This window comes from Salmo salar, chromosome 27 (genome assembly GCF_965601325.2).
Source record: "Salmo salar chromosome 27, fSalSal1, whole genome shotgun sequence".
In the NCBI taxonomy this organism is placed as follows: Eukaryota; Metazoa; Chordata; class Actinopteri; order Salmoniformes; family Salmonidae; genus Salmo; species Salmo salar.
Window position 1 is genome coordinate 43,165,001 of NC_138317.1, and position 15,000 is coordinate 43,180,000.

Genomic DNA, 15,000 nt, shown 5'->3' on the forward strand with positions numbered 1-15,000 from the left:
TTTGACATGACCTCACTTCCACCATAGTAAAGAGAGGGACGTAAAATGCCGGTAGTCTTCCTGTGATGCCTCAGACAGACGACATAAACTGCACCTTATTTGGTGCTAATTGTTATGAATTGTTTTCAATATAATTGTTATGAATTGTTTTCAATATGAAACGGAAGTAGACGGTATATGATGTCACCAGATGGACTATTGAACTAACTGTGTTACATTTCGGTGACGTCCACGTTAGCTCTGCAGTGGGGGATGGAATGTGGCTGTCTGTGGGACCATGGTGTATTTTTGGATGGGGACAGTGGGTTGGCTCGTGTTCCATCCTGTCCTGGCTAACTGAATGGGGGTCTAATGATATACAAGGGAATATTGAATATCATTAAAGATGATATGAAGGGTTCTGCAGTTTCCAATTAATTTCACTCCCTCTTCAAGTGTCGGCCCACATGCCAGACAGACAATTTTAAGCTAGTATTTAAAAAACATTTTTTAACTAGGCAAGTCAGTTAAGAACAAATGACAGCCCCACCAGGGAAACAGTGGGTTCACTTATTCAGGTGCAAAATGACAGATTTTTCACCTCGTCAGTTTGGGGATTCAATCCAGCAACCTTTCAGTTACTGGCCCAACGCTCTAACCACTAGGCTACCTGCCGCCCCATTTAGCCTATGTTGGGAAATGCAGCTCATGGGAACACAGTTTTGGTTTAAAAAAAATAAATTCAACCCTGTCCAATACCACAGGTGTTTGACCTGAATAAAAATAACTATGTTAGTGTTGTATATTGCCAGTTGATTCAGTCGACCACTCGCTGAAAGATGCCTTATATCCCTAAATGGTTATATCAGGCTTAAGAGAGAGTCATGTTTCAGTTAGAAAAACAACTTTATCACCTGAACAAAGTAACAGTCTTAACTAACACAGACGTTTATGTTCACACAGTGGATCGTCTGTTACACCAGATCTAAAACACAAACAATAAAACACACAGGTTTTCAAGGCAGGTCACGATTATATTTAGTGTAGAGTTGCTTTAGATTGCACATGTTTTATAGCCTGGGAACTTGGCCCTAAAAAATCTGTCAGGTTTAGATGTCTTTGATAAGTATTGATTTGGGACTGGGCACAAACTCTTAGATGAACACTGGGTGCGAAGTACCAGGACACATATATGTGTGAATGAGGTGATGTCTCTGAGATCCCACCATTTAGGGTTCTCCTATACCGGGCGGCAGCCACAGAGAGCTCTTTTCATTGGCTGTGTGAGTGTGTGCCCCATGACTGCCCATTAGTGATAGACGAGAGTGGCTTCCAACATGGCAAAGTTCCAAAGGGGGGCAGAGCGGCCCTCATCCTCGCCAAATGGATTGTGACAACCCTGTGAAGGGTCACACTGACCAGTCTGTGGGCCTTGGTTGCGTAATATTTCCCTGGCAGGAGTGACCTGGCAGACTGCTTCCCTGATGGCACACTATTCCCTACACCATCACCCTATAGATCCTGGTCTAAAGTAGTGCACTACTACCCTATAGATCCTGGTCTAAAGTAGTGCACTACTACCCTATAGACCCTGGTCTAAAGTAGTGCACTACTACCCTATAGACCCTGGTCTAAAGTAGTGCACTACTACCCTATAGACCCTGGTCTAAAGTAGTGCACTACTACCCTATAGACCCTGGTCTAAAGTAGTGCACTACTACCCTATAGACCCTGGTCTAAAGTAGTGCACTACTACCCTATAGACCCTGGTCTAAAGTAGTGCACTACTACCCTATAGACCCTGGTCTAAAGTAGTGCACTACTACCCTATAGACCCTGGTCTAAAGTAGTGCACTACTACCCTATAGACCCTGGTCTAAAGTAGTGCACTACTACCCTATAGATCCTGGTCTAAAGTAGTGCACTACTACCCTATAGACCCTGGTCTAAAGTAGTGCACTACTACCCTATAGACCCTGGTCTAAAGTAGTGCACTACTACCCTATAGACCCTGGTCTAAAGTAGTGCACTACTACCCTATAGACCCTGGTCTAAAGTAGTGCACTACTACCCTATAGATCCTGGTCTAAAGTAGTGCACCACTACCCTATAGACCCTGGTCTAAAGTAGTGCACTATATAGGGAAAAGGGTACCATTGGGGAAGTAGTCTGGGTGATTGGTATTAGAGTGGGAAATGTCCCAGTCTACAACCTTTGGGGGCAGACAGAATAATGTGGCTACTGGGTTCTGTTGAAGTGAGTCGGTCTGTCATGACAAAAACGCCTCTTCTGTCCCAGACTCCCAGCACTGGTCCTCACGTTACTGTGGGCGAATTCTGTAGACAGATAACTCTCCTCCCAGCTGAGTTTAGAGACATACACACTGGTCCTCACGTTACTGTGGGCGAATTCTGTAGACAGATAACTCTCCTCCCAGCTGAGTTTAGAGACATACACACTGGTCCTCACGTTACTGTGGGCGAATTCTGTAGACAGATAACTCTCCTCCCAGCTGAGTTTAGAGACATACACACTGGTCCTCACGTTACTGTGGGCGAATTCTGTAGACAGATAACTCTCCTCCAGCTGAGTTTAGAGACATACACACTGGTCCTCACGTTACTGTGGGCGAATTCTGTAGACAGATAACTCTCCTCCCAGCTGAGTTTAGAGACATACACACTGGTCCTCACGTTACTGTGGGCGAATTCTGTAGACAGATAACTCTCCTCCCAGCTGAGTTTAGAGACATACACACTGGTCCTCACGTTACTGTGGGCGAATTCTGTAGACAGATAACTCTCCTCCCAGCTGAGTGTGTGTTGTCCATAGTGTAGTGTTTCCTCTCAGTCGGACTGTTGATCAGCCAAACAGAACTTTCTATCATCCGATTGTTCTTTGGTCTCTTGAGAGGAAAGAGGAGAGCTGTGAGAGACTGGAAAGAGGAGAGCTGTGAGAGACTGGAAAGAGGAGAGCTGTGAGAGAAAGAGAGAGAGGAGAGCTGTGAGAGAGAGGAGAGAGAGAGAGAGAGACTGGAGAGAGAGAGAGACTGGAGAGAGAGAGAGACTGGAGAGAGAGAGAGACTGGAGAGAGAGAGACTGGAGAGAGACTGGAGAGAGACTGGAGAGAGGCTGGAGAGAGGCTGGAGAGAGGCTGGAGAGAGGCTGGAGAGAGGCTGGAGAGAGGCTGGAGAGAGACTGGAGAGAGACTGGAGAGAGAGAGAGACTGGAAAGAGACTGGAGAGAGAGACAGAGAGACAGAGAGAGAGAGAGACAGAGAGAGAGAGACAGAGAGAGAGAGACAGAGAGAGAGCTAGGTTAATCCGTTTCACCTCGCGCATAATTTTTCAGGTTGCACATTGTCCAGTTGTTTAGATATCTTTTGTAGACTAGTTTATATATTTTGGATCACTTTGTTGATGTCCCTCTCACTCCATTTGTTTAAGCGGTGTTCCACTTTCCTGTCAGTTTTTTTCACTTTCTCAGTTCATTTGTGGCACTTCTGTAGAAGGTCAGACTGCAACAAAGTTGGTGTCTGTAAAAAAATTAATAAAATAATAAAAAAACGCAGTGATTTTACAAGACTCATAAAGCAATCAATCAATTCCATGGAAGCCTGGGTGGAAGTGTGTTTCTGCTTTACTGTAGTCAAACGGGGTGGAGTATTCCTCCACCCCGTTTGTGTTGCCTAACGATTCAAAAAATGTAAACTTCTCGTTTAATGACTGAACCCCCTTTCTTTTGTCTGTCTTTCTCAGCGTGAACAGAAGAACAGGTTGTCCATATGCAACAAGCTATGCTACGCGGTGGGAGGAGCGCCCTATCAGATCACAGGATGTGCTCTGGGCTTCTTCCTTCAGATATACCTACTGGACGTGGCCCAGGTGATTCATCAGTCCGAGGCCCCATTCCAGTCCCCGGGGGGGGGGGGGGGACTTTCACTATTCGAATAGTATCATACCGTTTTTGTTGGATATTCTAAATACAAGTTTTTATATTTATATATATTTTTTTACTCACGTTTTTTTAACCTGAGCGCTGCGTGAGTGAGGGTGCTCTAGTGAGGGTGCTCTAGTGCTCTAGTGAGTGAGGGTGCTCTAGTGAGTGAGGGTGTTCTAGTGCTCGAGTGAGTGAAGGTGCTCTAGTGAGTGAGAGTGTTCTAGTGCTCTAGTGAGTGAGGGTGCTCTAGTGAGTGAGAGTGTTCTAGTGCTCTAGTGAGTGAGGGTGCTCTAGTGAGTGAGGGTGCTATAGTGAGTGAGGGTGCTCTAGTGCTCTAGTGAGTGAAGGTGCTCTAGTGAGTGAGGGTGCTATAGTGAGTGAGGGTGCTCTAGTGCTCTAGTGAGTGAGGGTGCTCTAGTGAGTGAAGGTGCTCTAGTGAGTGAGGGTGCTATAGTGAGTGAGGGTGCTCTAGTGCTCTAGTGAGTGAGGGTGCTCTAGTGAGTGAGGGTGCTCTAGTGAGGGAGGGTGCTCTAGTGAGTGAGAGTGTTCTAGTACTCGAGTGAGTGAAGGTGCTCTAGTGAGTGAGAGTGTTCTAGTGCTCTAGTGAGTGAAGGTGCTCTAGTGAGTGAGGGTGCTATAGTGAGTGAGGGTGCTCTAGTGCTCTAGTGAGTGAGGGTGCTCTAGTGAGTGAGGGTGCTCTAGTGAGTGAGGGTGCTCTAGTGCTCTAGTGAGGGAGGGTGCTCTAGTCAGGGTGTTCTAGTGCTCTAGTGAGGGAGGGTGCTCTAGTGAGTGAGGGTGCTCTAGTGAGTGAGGGTGCTCTAGTCAGGGTGTTCTAGTGCTCTAGTGAGGGAGGGTGCTCTAGTGAGTGAGGGTGCTCTAGTGAGGGAGGGTGCTCTAGTGAGTGAGGGTGCTCTAGTGAGGGAGGGTGCTCTAGTGAGTGAGGGTGCTCTAGTGCTCTAGTGAGTGAGGGTGCTCTAGTGAGGGAGGGTGCTCTAGTGAGTGAGGGTGCTCTAGTGAGTGAGGGTGCTCTAGTGAGGGAGGGTGCTCTAGTGAGTGAGGGTGCTCTAGTGAGTGAGGGTGCTCTAGTGAGGGAGGGTGCTCTAGTGAGTGAGGGTGCTCTAGTGAGTGAGGGTGCTCTAGTGAGTGAGGGTGCTCTAGTGAGGGAGGGTGCTGGTGAGATGGGAGCGAACAGATGATGCCGATGATTCACTCCCCGTGTGGTGCAGCGGTTTATAGCACTGCATCTCAGTGCTAGAGGTGTCATTACAGACCCTGGTTCGATTCCAGGCTGTATCACAACCGGCCGTGATTGGAAGTCCAATAGGGCGGTGCACAATTGACCCAGCGTCGTTAGGGTTTGGCCCGGGTAGGCTGTCATTGTCAATTTAGAATTGGTTCTGAAATAAAGGTTAAATAAAACCATAAAAGATGGACCGGGGAGAGAGATTCATTAACCAAGGCAAGACTAGCTAACTTGTATTCAGCCACAATGTTATTCATCATCTCATATAAAAGTGCCCCGTCTTGACTGGAGTAGCCTAGAGAAGCTAGCTAAGCTAGGTAAATGAGGTGACATGCGGTGCTTTCTCCCGAACCCCATTCAGATAAAACAACTGTCTACCCTGTTGGGTGTTCGTTGTAGCCTACTCCTTCACATTTCGTAAATTCTGTGATAAAAAAATTCCTTCTATCATTGCTTTAGTGAACTCTCATTCCATTTGCTACCACATTGAACCTCTCTGCTGCTTTGATTGGTCAACATAAACAACAAGCTACGTACGTCAAGGATTCTGGTCTTTTTATGGGGCGCACGTCATAAAAAATAAAAAAATAAAAACATTGACCCTTCATCCTAGTCCTCCACCCCTCAATAACTCACAGATCTGAAAGTAGACCTACTTGTCAAAAGATGTACGGAGAACACTGCTGCATGTCCTTCTAGCTTGACCTGCAGTATGTAGGCTGACATCTTATGGTACTACAGACACGCGGCTGTACAAAAGACCCTCCCTCCCTCCCTCCCTCCCTCCCTTCCTTCCTTCCTTCCTTCCTTCCTTCCTTCTTCCTTCCTTCCTTCCTTCCTTCCTTCCTTCCTTCCTTCCTTCCTTCCTTCCTCCTTCCTTCCTTCCTTCCTTCCTTCCTTCCTTCCTTCCTTCCTTCCTTCCTTCCACCCCCCTCCTCCTCCCTCCCCCCCCCCCCCCCCCCCCCCCCCCCCCCCCCCCCTCCCTCCTCCCTCCCTCCTCCTCCCTCCCCCCCTCCCTCCCTCCCTCCCTCCCTCCCTCCCTCCCTCCCTCCTCCTCCCTTCCACTGGCCACGGCAGAGCTTGTCCTGGAGGCAGTGGCGGTTCTAGACCATTTCAACCGGGGGGGGGGGGGGGGCAAGCTGGGGCCAGTTGTACTGTTTAGAGGGGCCAGTTACATTAGACATTATTGTTGTCATATCGTTTTCTTCACTGCATTAGCAGGCAAAAGACCATGTTCATAATCATCATCGTTGCCACTGTCTAATAACGGATGTAAAAAAAGAACGATAGCAAAAATTAGTTATGTAAAAATTATTTCATACTCCACATTTAGGGGGGGGCCACAAGGGGGTCCAAAATTGTTGTCACAGGGGCACTGCCCCCCCCCCCCCCCCCCCCCCCAGAACCACTAGTGCTTGGAGGCAGAACTGAGTGCTTTTCGTCTTCCCCTTTTTAGATAGGCCAGCTGACAAATTGTGAAAGTTCATGAAACCAAAAAAAATGTGGTTTTTGGTCTTAATTTTAGGTTAGGTCGTTAGCGGTGTGTTTTTTTAAGGTTTGTGGCTGTGCCAACTAGTGACCACTGCAGAGCTGCCTCCAGAACAACATTCATAACGAAACGTTTACCTGCGACCCCAAGCCAGGGCCGTTCGCCAGCCAGGGCCGTTCGCCAGCCAGGGCCGCTCGCCAGCCAGGGCCGCTCGCCAGCCAGGGCCGCTCGCCAACAATGGAGACATTGACTCTGACTGAAGAGGTGGACGAAGTCTGCGTCTCCAAATGCCACTTTATTCCCCTTTCTAGTGCACTACTTTTGACCAGGGCCCATAGGGAGAACCATAGGACTCTGGTCTGGAGTAGTGCACTAGATGGGGAATATTCTAGCTGTTTTTCTTCATTTTTCATACATCCACCCATCCATATCCTTACTCTTCTCTCTCTCTTCTCTCTCTCTTCTCTCTCTCTCTCTCTCTCTCTTCTCTCTCTCTTCTGTCTCCTCTTCTCTCGCTCTCTTCTCTCTCTCTCTCTCTCTCTCCTCTCTCTCTCTCTCTCCTCTCTCTCTCTTCTCTCTCTTCTCTCTCTCTCTCCTCTCTCTCTTCTCTCTCTCTCTCCTCTCTCTCTCCCTTTCTCTCTCTCTTCTCTCTCTTCTCTCTTCTCTCTCTCCCTTTCTCTCTCTCTTCTCTCTCTCTCTTCTCTCTCTCTCTCTCTCTCTCTCTCTCTTCTCTCTAGTTGGACCCGTTCTCTGCGTCGATCATCCTGTTTGTGGGGAGGGCCTGGGACGCCATAACGGATCCCACCATAGGCTTCCTGGTCTCCCGCTCTCCCTGGACGCGCTTCGGACGCATGTTGCCATGGTACGGCCACTTTACTGGTTCCCATATCTGTCAATCAAATTGTAGGTGTATAGAGCTGTTTACAAACTGGTATTTCATAACAATGGTCCTGAAGATAAGAACAAGGACCGGGAGATTCAGGGGTAGTTGGTTTAGAATTCCTTCTCTTCTGTTGCGTTAACTAAATGCAACTTTGATTTTGGCATCGAAAAATGCATATAAATATATATTTATGGGGAATTGAAATATTCAACAATCCTCCTTTTGTTATTTTCCTGTTAGGATGTGACATGTCATTTTTGGTGTCTGTGTCTTCAGGAGTTTTTTTAAAAGGGCAAGGCATGGATGTCAGGGGAGACTTAGAGACATCTGAAAGGTTCACTGTCTGTCCTTACCAAAAATAGTTTAGTATCTCGCGGAATGTCTCTGTGTTAAACAATTCCCCATTGGTCCCCAGTCATAGAAAACCCCCCTAGAGTGGAAGTCCGTGGCCCCTCGGAAATCTAATTAGCAGAATAAAAAAAAAATTGTCAGTCAGTTTAAGAAAGATCTGTTATTTTTTTTGTTTGTTGTTGCATTGGATGCATCTCAATCCTCCGATGTCGCACTTCCATGAGACCTCCCAGAAATCAGTCTTGACGCAGTAATCGTCCGACCGGTTTGACCTTCAAATTATTATGACCCCCTCTGTGGAAAGACGACTCTCACGAACACGATGGTGTTCTCCGTGTTGCCCCCCCCACAAACGTCTTGGAACTCGTCTGAAGTCGGTACAGCCGATCTGCCAACTTTCTGTCTGTAGCGTCCCAACAGTTTTTGGCAACACCGTAATATGACCCATCAGTGTAAAGGTGAGACTATCATGAACCTGTACATGTTGGTTGTTTTGCTCTAGGACGCCCCAGGCCTCACAAGACACATCTGAAGGTTGGGAATATGAAAGGAAGGTTAGAGTGCATTCGGAAAGTATTACGACCCCTTGACTTTTGCCACATTTTGTTACGTTACAAGCCTTATTCTAAAATGGATAAAATATTTATTTTTTTCCTCAGCAATCTACACACAATACCCATAATGACAAAGCAAAAACAGTTTTGTATAATTTTTTGAAAATGTATTAAACCTAAAAAAACACCTTATTTACATAAGTATTCAGACCCTTTGCTATGAGACTCTAAATTGAGCTCAGGTGCATCCTGTTTCCATTGATCATCCTTGAGATGTTTCTACAACTTGATGGAAGTCCACCTGTGGTAAATTCAATTGATTGGACATGATTTGGAAAGGCACACACCTGTCTATATAAGGTCCCACAGGGAGGTGACCAAAGAACCCGATGGTCACTCTGACAGAGTTTCTCTGTAAAGGGACTGGGAGACTAGTCAGGATCGAGGCAAAGATGATTGGAGAAAAATACAGAGATCCTTGATGAAAACCTGCTCAGGACCTCAGACTGGGGCGAAGGTTCACCTTCCAACAGGACAACGACCCTAAGCACACAGCCAAGACAACACAGGAGTGGCTTCGGGACAAGTCTCTGAATGTCCTTGAGTGGCCCAGCCAGAGCCCGGACTTGAACCCGATCGAACATCTCTGGGGATACCTAAAAATAGCTGTGCAGCATCACTCCCATCCAACCTGACAGAGCTTGAGAGGATCTGCAGAGAAGAATGAGAGAAACTCCCCAAATACAGGTGTGCCAAGCTTGTAGCGTCATACCCAAGAAGACCCGAGGCTGTAATCGCTGCCAAAGTTGCTTCAACAAAGTACTGAGTAAAGGGTTTGAATACTTATATAAATGTGATATTTCAGTTTACATTTCCCAAAATGTCTAAAAACCATTTTTTTTCTTTGTCATTATTGGGTATTGTGTGAAGGTTTGACGAGAGAAAAAAGCCTAACAATTGAATCCATTTTTAGAATAAGGCTGTAACGAAACAATGTGGAAAAGGTAAAAGGTTCTGAGTACTTTCTGAATGTACTGAATATGGAGACTGTTTGGTACCAAAAATAAGAAGTTAAATGCATGTAAAAACAAAATAACTGTTTCCTGATCTTTTATCTCTTAGATAAACTGACTTTAGATGGTTTTTTGGGGGGGGAGAGACTATAAGTTGTTCCATGTAGTTAATCTGTTATTCAATGCGTTTGTATGGGCTAGTAATAGTAAGACCAAACATAATGGTTTTATTTATCATTTTTATACTTCAAGGGTTCTTCAAAATCAAATAGCAAAAATAATCCTTTGTATGACCTTAAAACAATTCCATATATCTTAGTTGATATGGGTTTAGACATTTCCCCATGGGTCCCCAGTCATTGGGGCGGCAGGTAGCCGAGTGGTTAGAGCGTCTTACTCATATCAATTTTAAACAATATCGATTTCACATCAAGTTATTGATCATGGTGCCTATTAGTTACTAGTTACTAGTTACTAATAGATTACACGTTTGGATATTAGGACACAATGGAACCTTTATTTAACCTTTTATTTAACTAGACGAGTCAGTTAAGAACAAATTCTTATTTACAATGACGGCCTAAACCCGGCCAAACCCGGACGACGCTGGGCCACTTGTGCCACGCCCTACGGGGCTCCCAATCGCAGTCGGATGCAGCCACAATCACCTCAATCAATAATACATCAATAATTATATATTAATATAAAGCCATTTTAGCAGACGGTTTTATCCAAAGCGAATTAGTCACGTGTGGGTACGTTTTACTTACGGGTGGTCCCGGGAATCGAACCCCACTATCCTGGGGTTATAAACGCCATGCTTTACCAACTGAGCTACAGGAGACCACCAAGAGGAGTGTTGGTTGGGGGGGGGGGGGGGACAGAATAGAAAGGCGATTGTTGGTTGGTTTGTGTGTCTCATCTGTATGCCTCTCTCCTCTCGTCCAATCAGGAATGACGGTAGAGGTTCTGGGTACTGTGATTGGCACAGCCGTCCAGGGTCAGATTGTGGGCATGGCCAGCGCCCCCTGTATCCCGATTAGCCGGGTGATAATGTCACGGTCGACGGGTTAAACTCCTCCCTGCTGCTGGGACAGGAAGTCAACGCCACGATCACCACTGTCATCACCCTGGACCAAACGGTACGCGCGTTCCCAGATGCACTCGCATTACACCGATATATTTATATATATATATACACTGTATCCTATCAAATCTAACTTTATTTATACAGCTCATTTCAGACATGGAATGCAACACAATGTGCTTTACAGGGGGGAAAAAAAACGAATAAAATGCAATGAAAATAAGATGAAATATTCACTACTCAACAAACATTTTAAATATGTCCACAATTTTGGTTCCTCTCAGGTTCTCTGGCAGGCTATTCCAGAGGCTGGGGGCATAGTAACTAAAGGCTGTCTCTCCATGCCTCTTGGTCCCTAGACTTTGGGGTAGCTTAAATTCATTCTAAAACTCACAGGCAGCCAGTACAGAGACCTTAAAACCGGTGTAGTGTGTTCTCTCCATCTGGTCTTGGTCAGTACCCGTTCTGCAGCATTCTGTATGTTTTACAGTACAGAGACCTTAAAACCGGTGTAATGTGTTCTCTCCATCTGGTCTTGGTCAGTACCCGTTCTGCAGCATTCTGTATGTTTTACAGTTGACCAATGGCTTTCTTGTGTAGACCAGACAGGAGAGTATTACAGTAGTCAAGCCTGCTTGTAATAAAAGCATGGATGAGTCTCTTGGTATCAGCCTGAGAGTCTAAAAACCACAAGGAATACCAGATATAGTAACTTTAATACATGTTGTACTACATGTGACTAATACCAGGCCTATCAGGTTTACTGTAGTCTACTAACCTCCTATTGGCTGTTCTCTGTGTTTACTGTTCTGTAGTCTTCTGACCTGCTGTACCTCCCTCCTATTGGCTGTTCTCTGTGTTTACTGTTCTATAGTCTACTGACCTCCTATTGGCTGTTCTCTGTGTTTACTGTTCTATAGTCTACTGACCTCCTATTGGCTGTTCTCTGTGTTTACTGTTCTATAGTCTACTGACCTCCTATTGGCTGTTCTCTGTGTTTACTGTTCTATAGTCTACTGACCTCCTATTGGCTGTTCTCTGTGTTTACTGTTCTATAGTCTACTGACCTCCTATTGGCTGTTCTCTGTGTTTACTGTTCTATAGTCTACTGACCTCCTATTGGCTGTTCTCTGTGTTTACTGTTCTATAGTCTACTGACCTCCTATTGGCTGTTCTCTGTGTTTACTGTTCTATAGTCTACTGACCTCCTATTGGCTGTTCTCTGTGTTTACTGTTCTATAGTCTACTGACCTCCTATTGGCTGTTCTCTGTGTTTACTGTTCTATAGTCTACTGACCTCCTATTGGCTGTTCTCTGTGTTTACTGTTCTATAGTCTACTGACCTACTGTCTCTCTACTCCAGGAAATGTTTGCGACAGAGCTAGTCTTTTGCATATTGTTTTGTTTGTGTTTTTACTACTGCGGTTACTACAGTCCACTAAGCTGCTGTCCTTCTCTACTGTCACAGAAAACGGCCTACAATGTAGCCTCCGGTGCCATCTGTTCCATCTACGTGGTCTGTGCCGTGGTGCTGTTCTTCGGAGTCAAGGAGAAGAAAGGTAAAGGCAGGGTGACCATTTATCTATCCAGCCCTCAAATCAACAAACCCCTTTTGATATTTAATGTGTGAACTTTGGGTCATTAAGGTTCCATGTTCCTATTTATATATTGATGAGGTCGTGGGAATTCCCCAATGGCCTGACGTTCTTCTAAACAAACCCACTCCCTTATGTAGATGTTATTGAGATCGACAGTGTGATGCGATGACGCAGTACACCGTTTATATGTCTCATGTGACTATGGCCCGGTGGGCTGTGTCCACTGTGGGTTGATGCTCTAACAGATGGACTGTGACCACGGTGGCTTGATGCTCTAACAGATGGGCTGTGACCACTGTGGGTTGATGCTCTAACAGATGGGCTGTGTCCACTGTGGCTTGATGCTCTAACAGATGGACTGTGACCACGGTGGCTTGATGCTCTAACAGATGGGCTGTGTCCACTGTGGCTTGATGCTCTAACAGATGGACTGTGACCACTGTGGGTTGATGCTCTAACAGATGGACTGTGTCCACTGTGGCTTGATGCTCTAACAGATGGACTGTGACCACTGTGGCTTGATGCTCTAACAGATGGGCTGTGACCACTGTGGCTTGATGCTCTAACAGATGGACTAGTAGGAAACATACTTGTCAACTGCTGATTTGACCTCCGTTATGAGAAGTTCTGAAAGAACTGAATCTGTTGTATAATAGGTACGCCGCTCCCCGTGTTAAAGTTTGTACGCTCGGTCTGAGGTGTGTGTGTGTGTGTGTGTGTGTGTGAGTGTGTGTGTGCCCGTGTGTCCGTGTGTGTGTCCGTGTATGTGTGTGTGTGTGTGTGTGTGTGTGTGTGTGTGTGTGTGTGTGTGCGTGCGTGCGTGCGTGCGTGCGCGCGCGTGCGTGCGTGCGTGCGTACGTACGTCATTCATCCTCCTAGATCCGATTATCCTAATATTTGTTGAAATTATTTTTGTGATGTATATTATCATCGTCATTAAATTCAACTCTCACCTTCTCTCATCACATGAAGGGGTATCCGGAAGTTTAAACACATTTGACATATATACACTGCTCAAAAAAATAAAGGGAACACTTAAACAACACAATGTAACTCCAAGTCAATCACACTTCTGTGAAATCAAACTGTCCACTTAGGAAGCAACACTGATTGACAATAAATTTCACATGCTGTTGTGCAAATGGAATAGACAACAGGTGGAAATTATAGGCAATAAGCAAGACACCCCCCAATAAAGGAGTGGTTCTGCAGGTGGTGACCACAGACCACTTCTCAGTTCCTATGCTTCCTGGCTGATGTTTTGGTCACTTTTGAATGCTGGCGGTGCTTTCACTCTAGTGGTAGCATGAGACGGAGTCTACAACCCACACAAGTGGCTCAGGTAGTGCAGCTCATCCAGGATGGCACATCAATGCGAGCTGTGGCAAGAAGGTTTGCTGTGTCTGTCAGCGTAGTGTCCAGAGCATGGAGGCGCTACCAGGAGACAGGCCAGTACATCAGGAGATGTGGAGGAGGCCGTAGGAGGGCAACAACCCAGCAGCAGGACCACTACCTCCGTTTTTGTGCAAGGAGGAGCAGGAGGAGCACTGCCAGAGCCCTGCAAAATGACCTCCAGCAGGCCACAAATGTGCATGTGTCTGCTCAAACGGTCAGAAACAGACTCCATGAGGGTGGTATGAGGGCCCGACGTCCACAGGTGGGGGTTGTGCTTACAGCCTAACACCGTGCAGGACGTTTGGCATTTGCCAGAGAACACCAAGATTGGCAAATTCGCCACTGGCGCCCTGTGCTCTTCACAGATGAAAGCAGGTTCACACTGAGCACATGTGACAGACGTGACAGAGTCTGGAGACGCCGTGGAGAACGTTCTGCTGCCTGCAACATCCTCCAGCATGACCGGTTTGGCGGTGGGTCAGTCATGGTGTGGGGTGGCATTTCTTTGGGGGGCCGCACAGCCCTCCATGTGCTCGCCAGAGGTAGCCTGACTGCCATTAGGTACCGAGATGAGATCCTTCAGACCCCTCAGACCCCCTATGCTGGTGCGGTTGGCCCTGGGTTCCTCCTAATGCAAGACAATGCTAGACCTCATGTGGCTGGAGTGTGTCAGCAGTTCCTGCAAGAGGAAGGCATTGATGCTATGGACTGGCCCGCCCGTTCCCCAGACCTGAATCCAATTGAGCACATCTGGGACATCATGTCTCGCTCCATCCACCAACGCCACGTTGCACCACAGACTGTCCAGGAGTTGGCAGATGCTTTAGTCCAGGTCTGGGAGGAGATCCCTCAGGAGACCATCCGCCACCTCATCAGGAGCATGCCCAGGCGTTGTAGGGAGGTCATACAGGCACGTGGAGGCCACACACACTACTGAGCCTCATTTTGACTTGTTTTAAGGACATTACATCAAAGTTGGATCAGCCTGTAGTGTGGTTTTCCACTTTAATTTTGAGTGGGACTCCAAATCCAGACCTCCATGGGTTGATAAATTGGATTTCCATTGATTATTTTTGTGTGATTTTGTTGTCAGCACATTCAACTATGTAAAGAAAAAAGTATTTAATAAGATTATTTCATTCATTCAGATCTAGGATGTGTTATTTTACTGTTTTAGTATTTTTTTGAGCAGTGTATTTTAGCTTCCACTTTTCAGAGCAAGTCTGTTTTGGGTAAGAGTTGAGCTATACAGTACTTGAGAAAAAGTTATCTTCTTTTTAAGCCATCTTCTACTCACTCTCACACTTGAACTTTTTTTCTTACAACATGATCTCTCTCTCTCTCCCTCCAGAGTCGTCTCGTACCCGGTCCCAGCGCATGTCGTTCTGGCAGGGTATCAGGCTAGTGATGGGCCATGGACCTTACGTCAAGCTGGTGATGGGCTTCCTCTTCACTTCACTGGCTTTCATG

The 15,000-nt window shown here is 46.4% G+C and overlaps 1 protein-coding gene across 1 annotated transcript in view; it reads left to right on the forward strand.

Moving 5' to 3' along the window:
* LOC106589088 (MFSD2 lysolipid transporter A, lysophospholipid b) overlaps positions 1 to 15,000 on the forward strand; it is a 28,895-nt gene that overhangs the window by 1,020 nt on the left and 12,875 nt on the right. Inside the window, exons 2-7 of the mRNA XM_082970277.1 lie at positions 3,737 to 3,862; positions 7,387 to 7,666; positions 10,403 to 10,410; positions 10,494 to 10,592; positions 12,006 to 12,096; positions 14,882 to 15,000. Coding sequence (XP_082826403.1) covers positions 3,737 to 3,862; positions 7,387 to 7,666; positions 10,403 to 10,410; positions 10,494 to 10,592; positions 12,006 to 12,096; positions 14,882 to 15,000 — 723 coding nt within the window. The remainder of the gene's footprint in view (positions 1 to 3,736; positions 3,863 to 7,386; positions 7,667 to 10,402; positions 10,411 to 10,493; positions 10,593 to 12,005; positions 12,097 to 14,881) is intronic.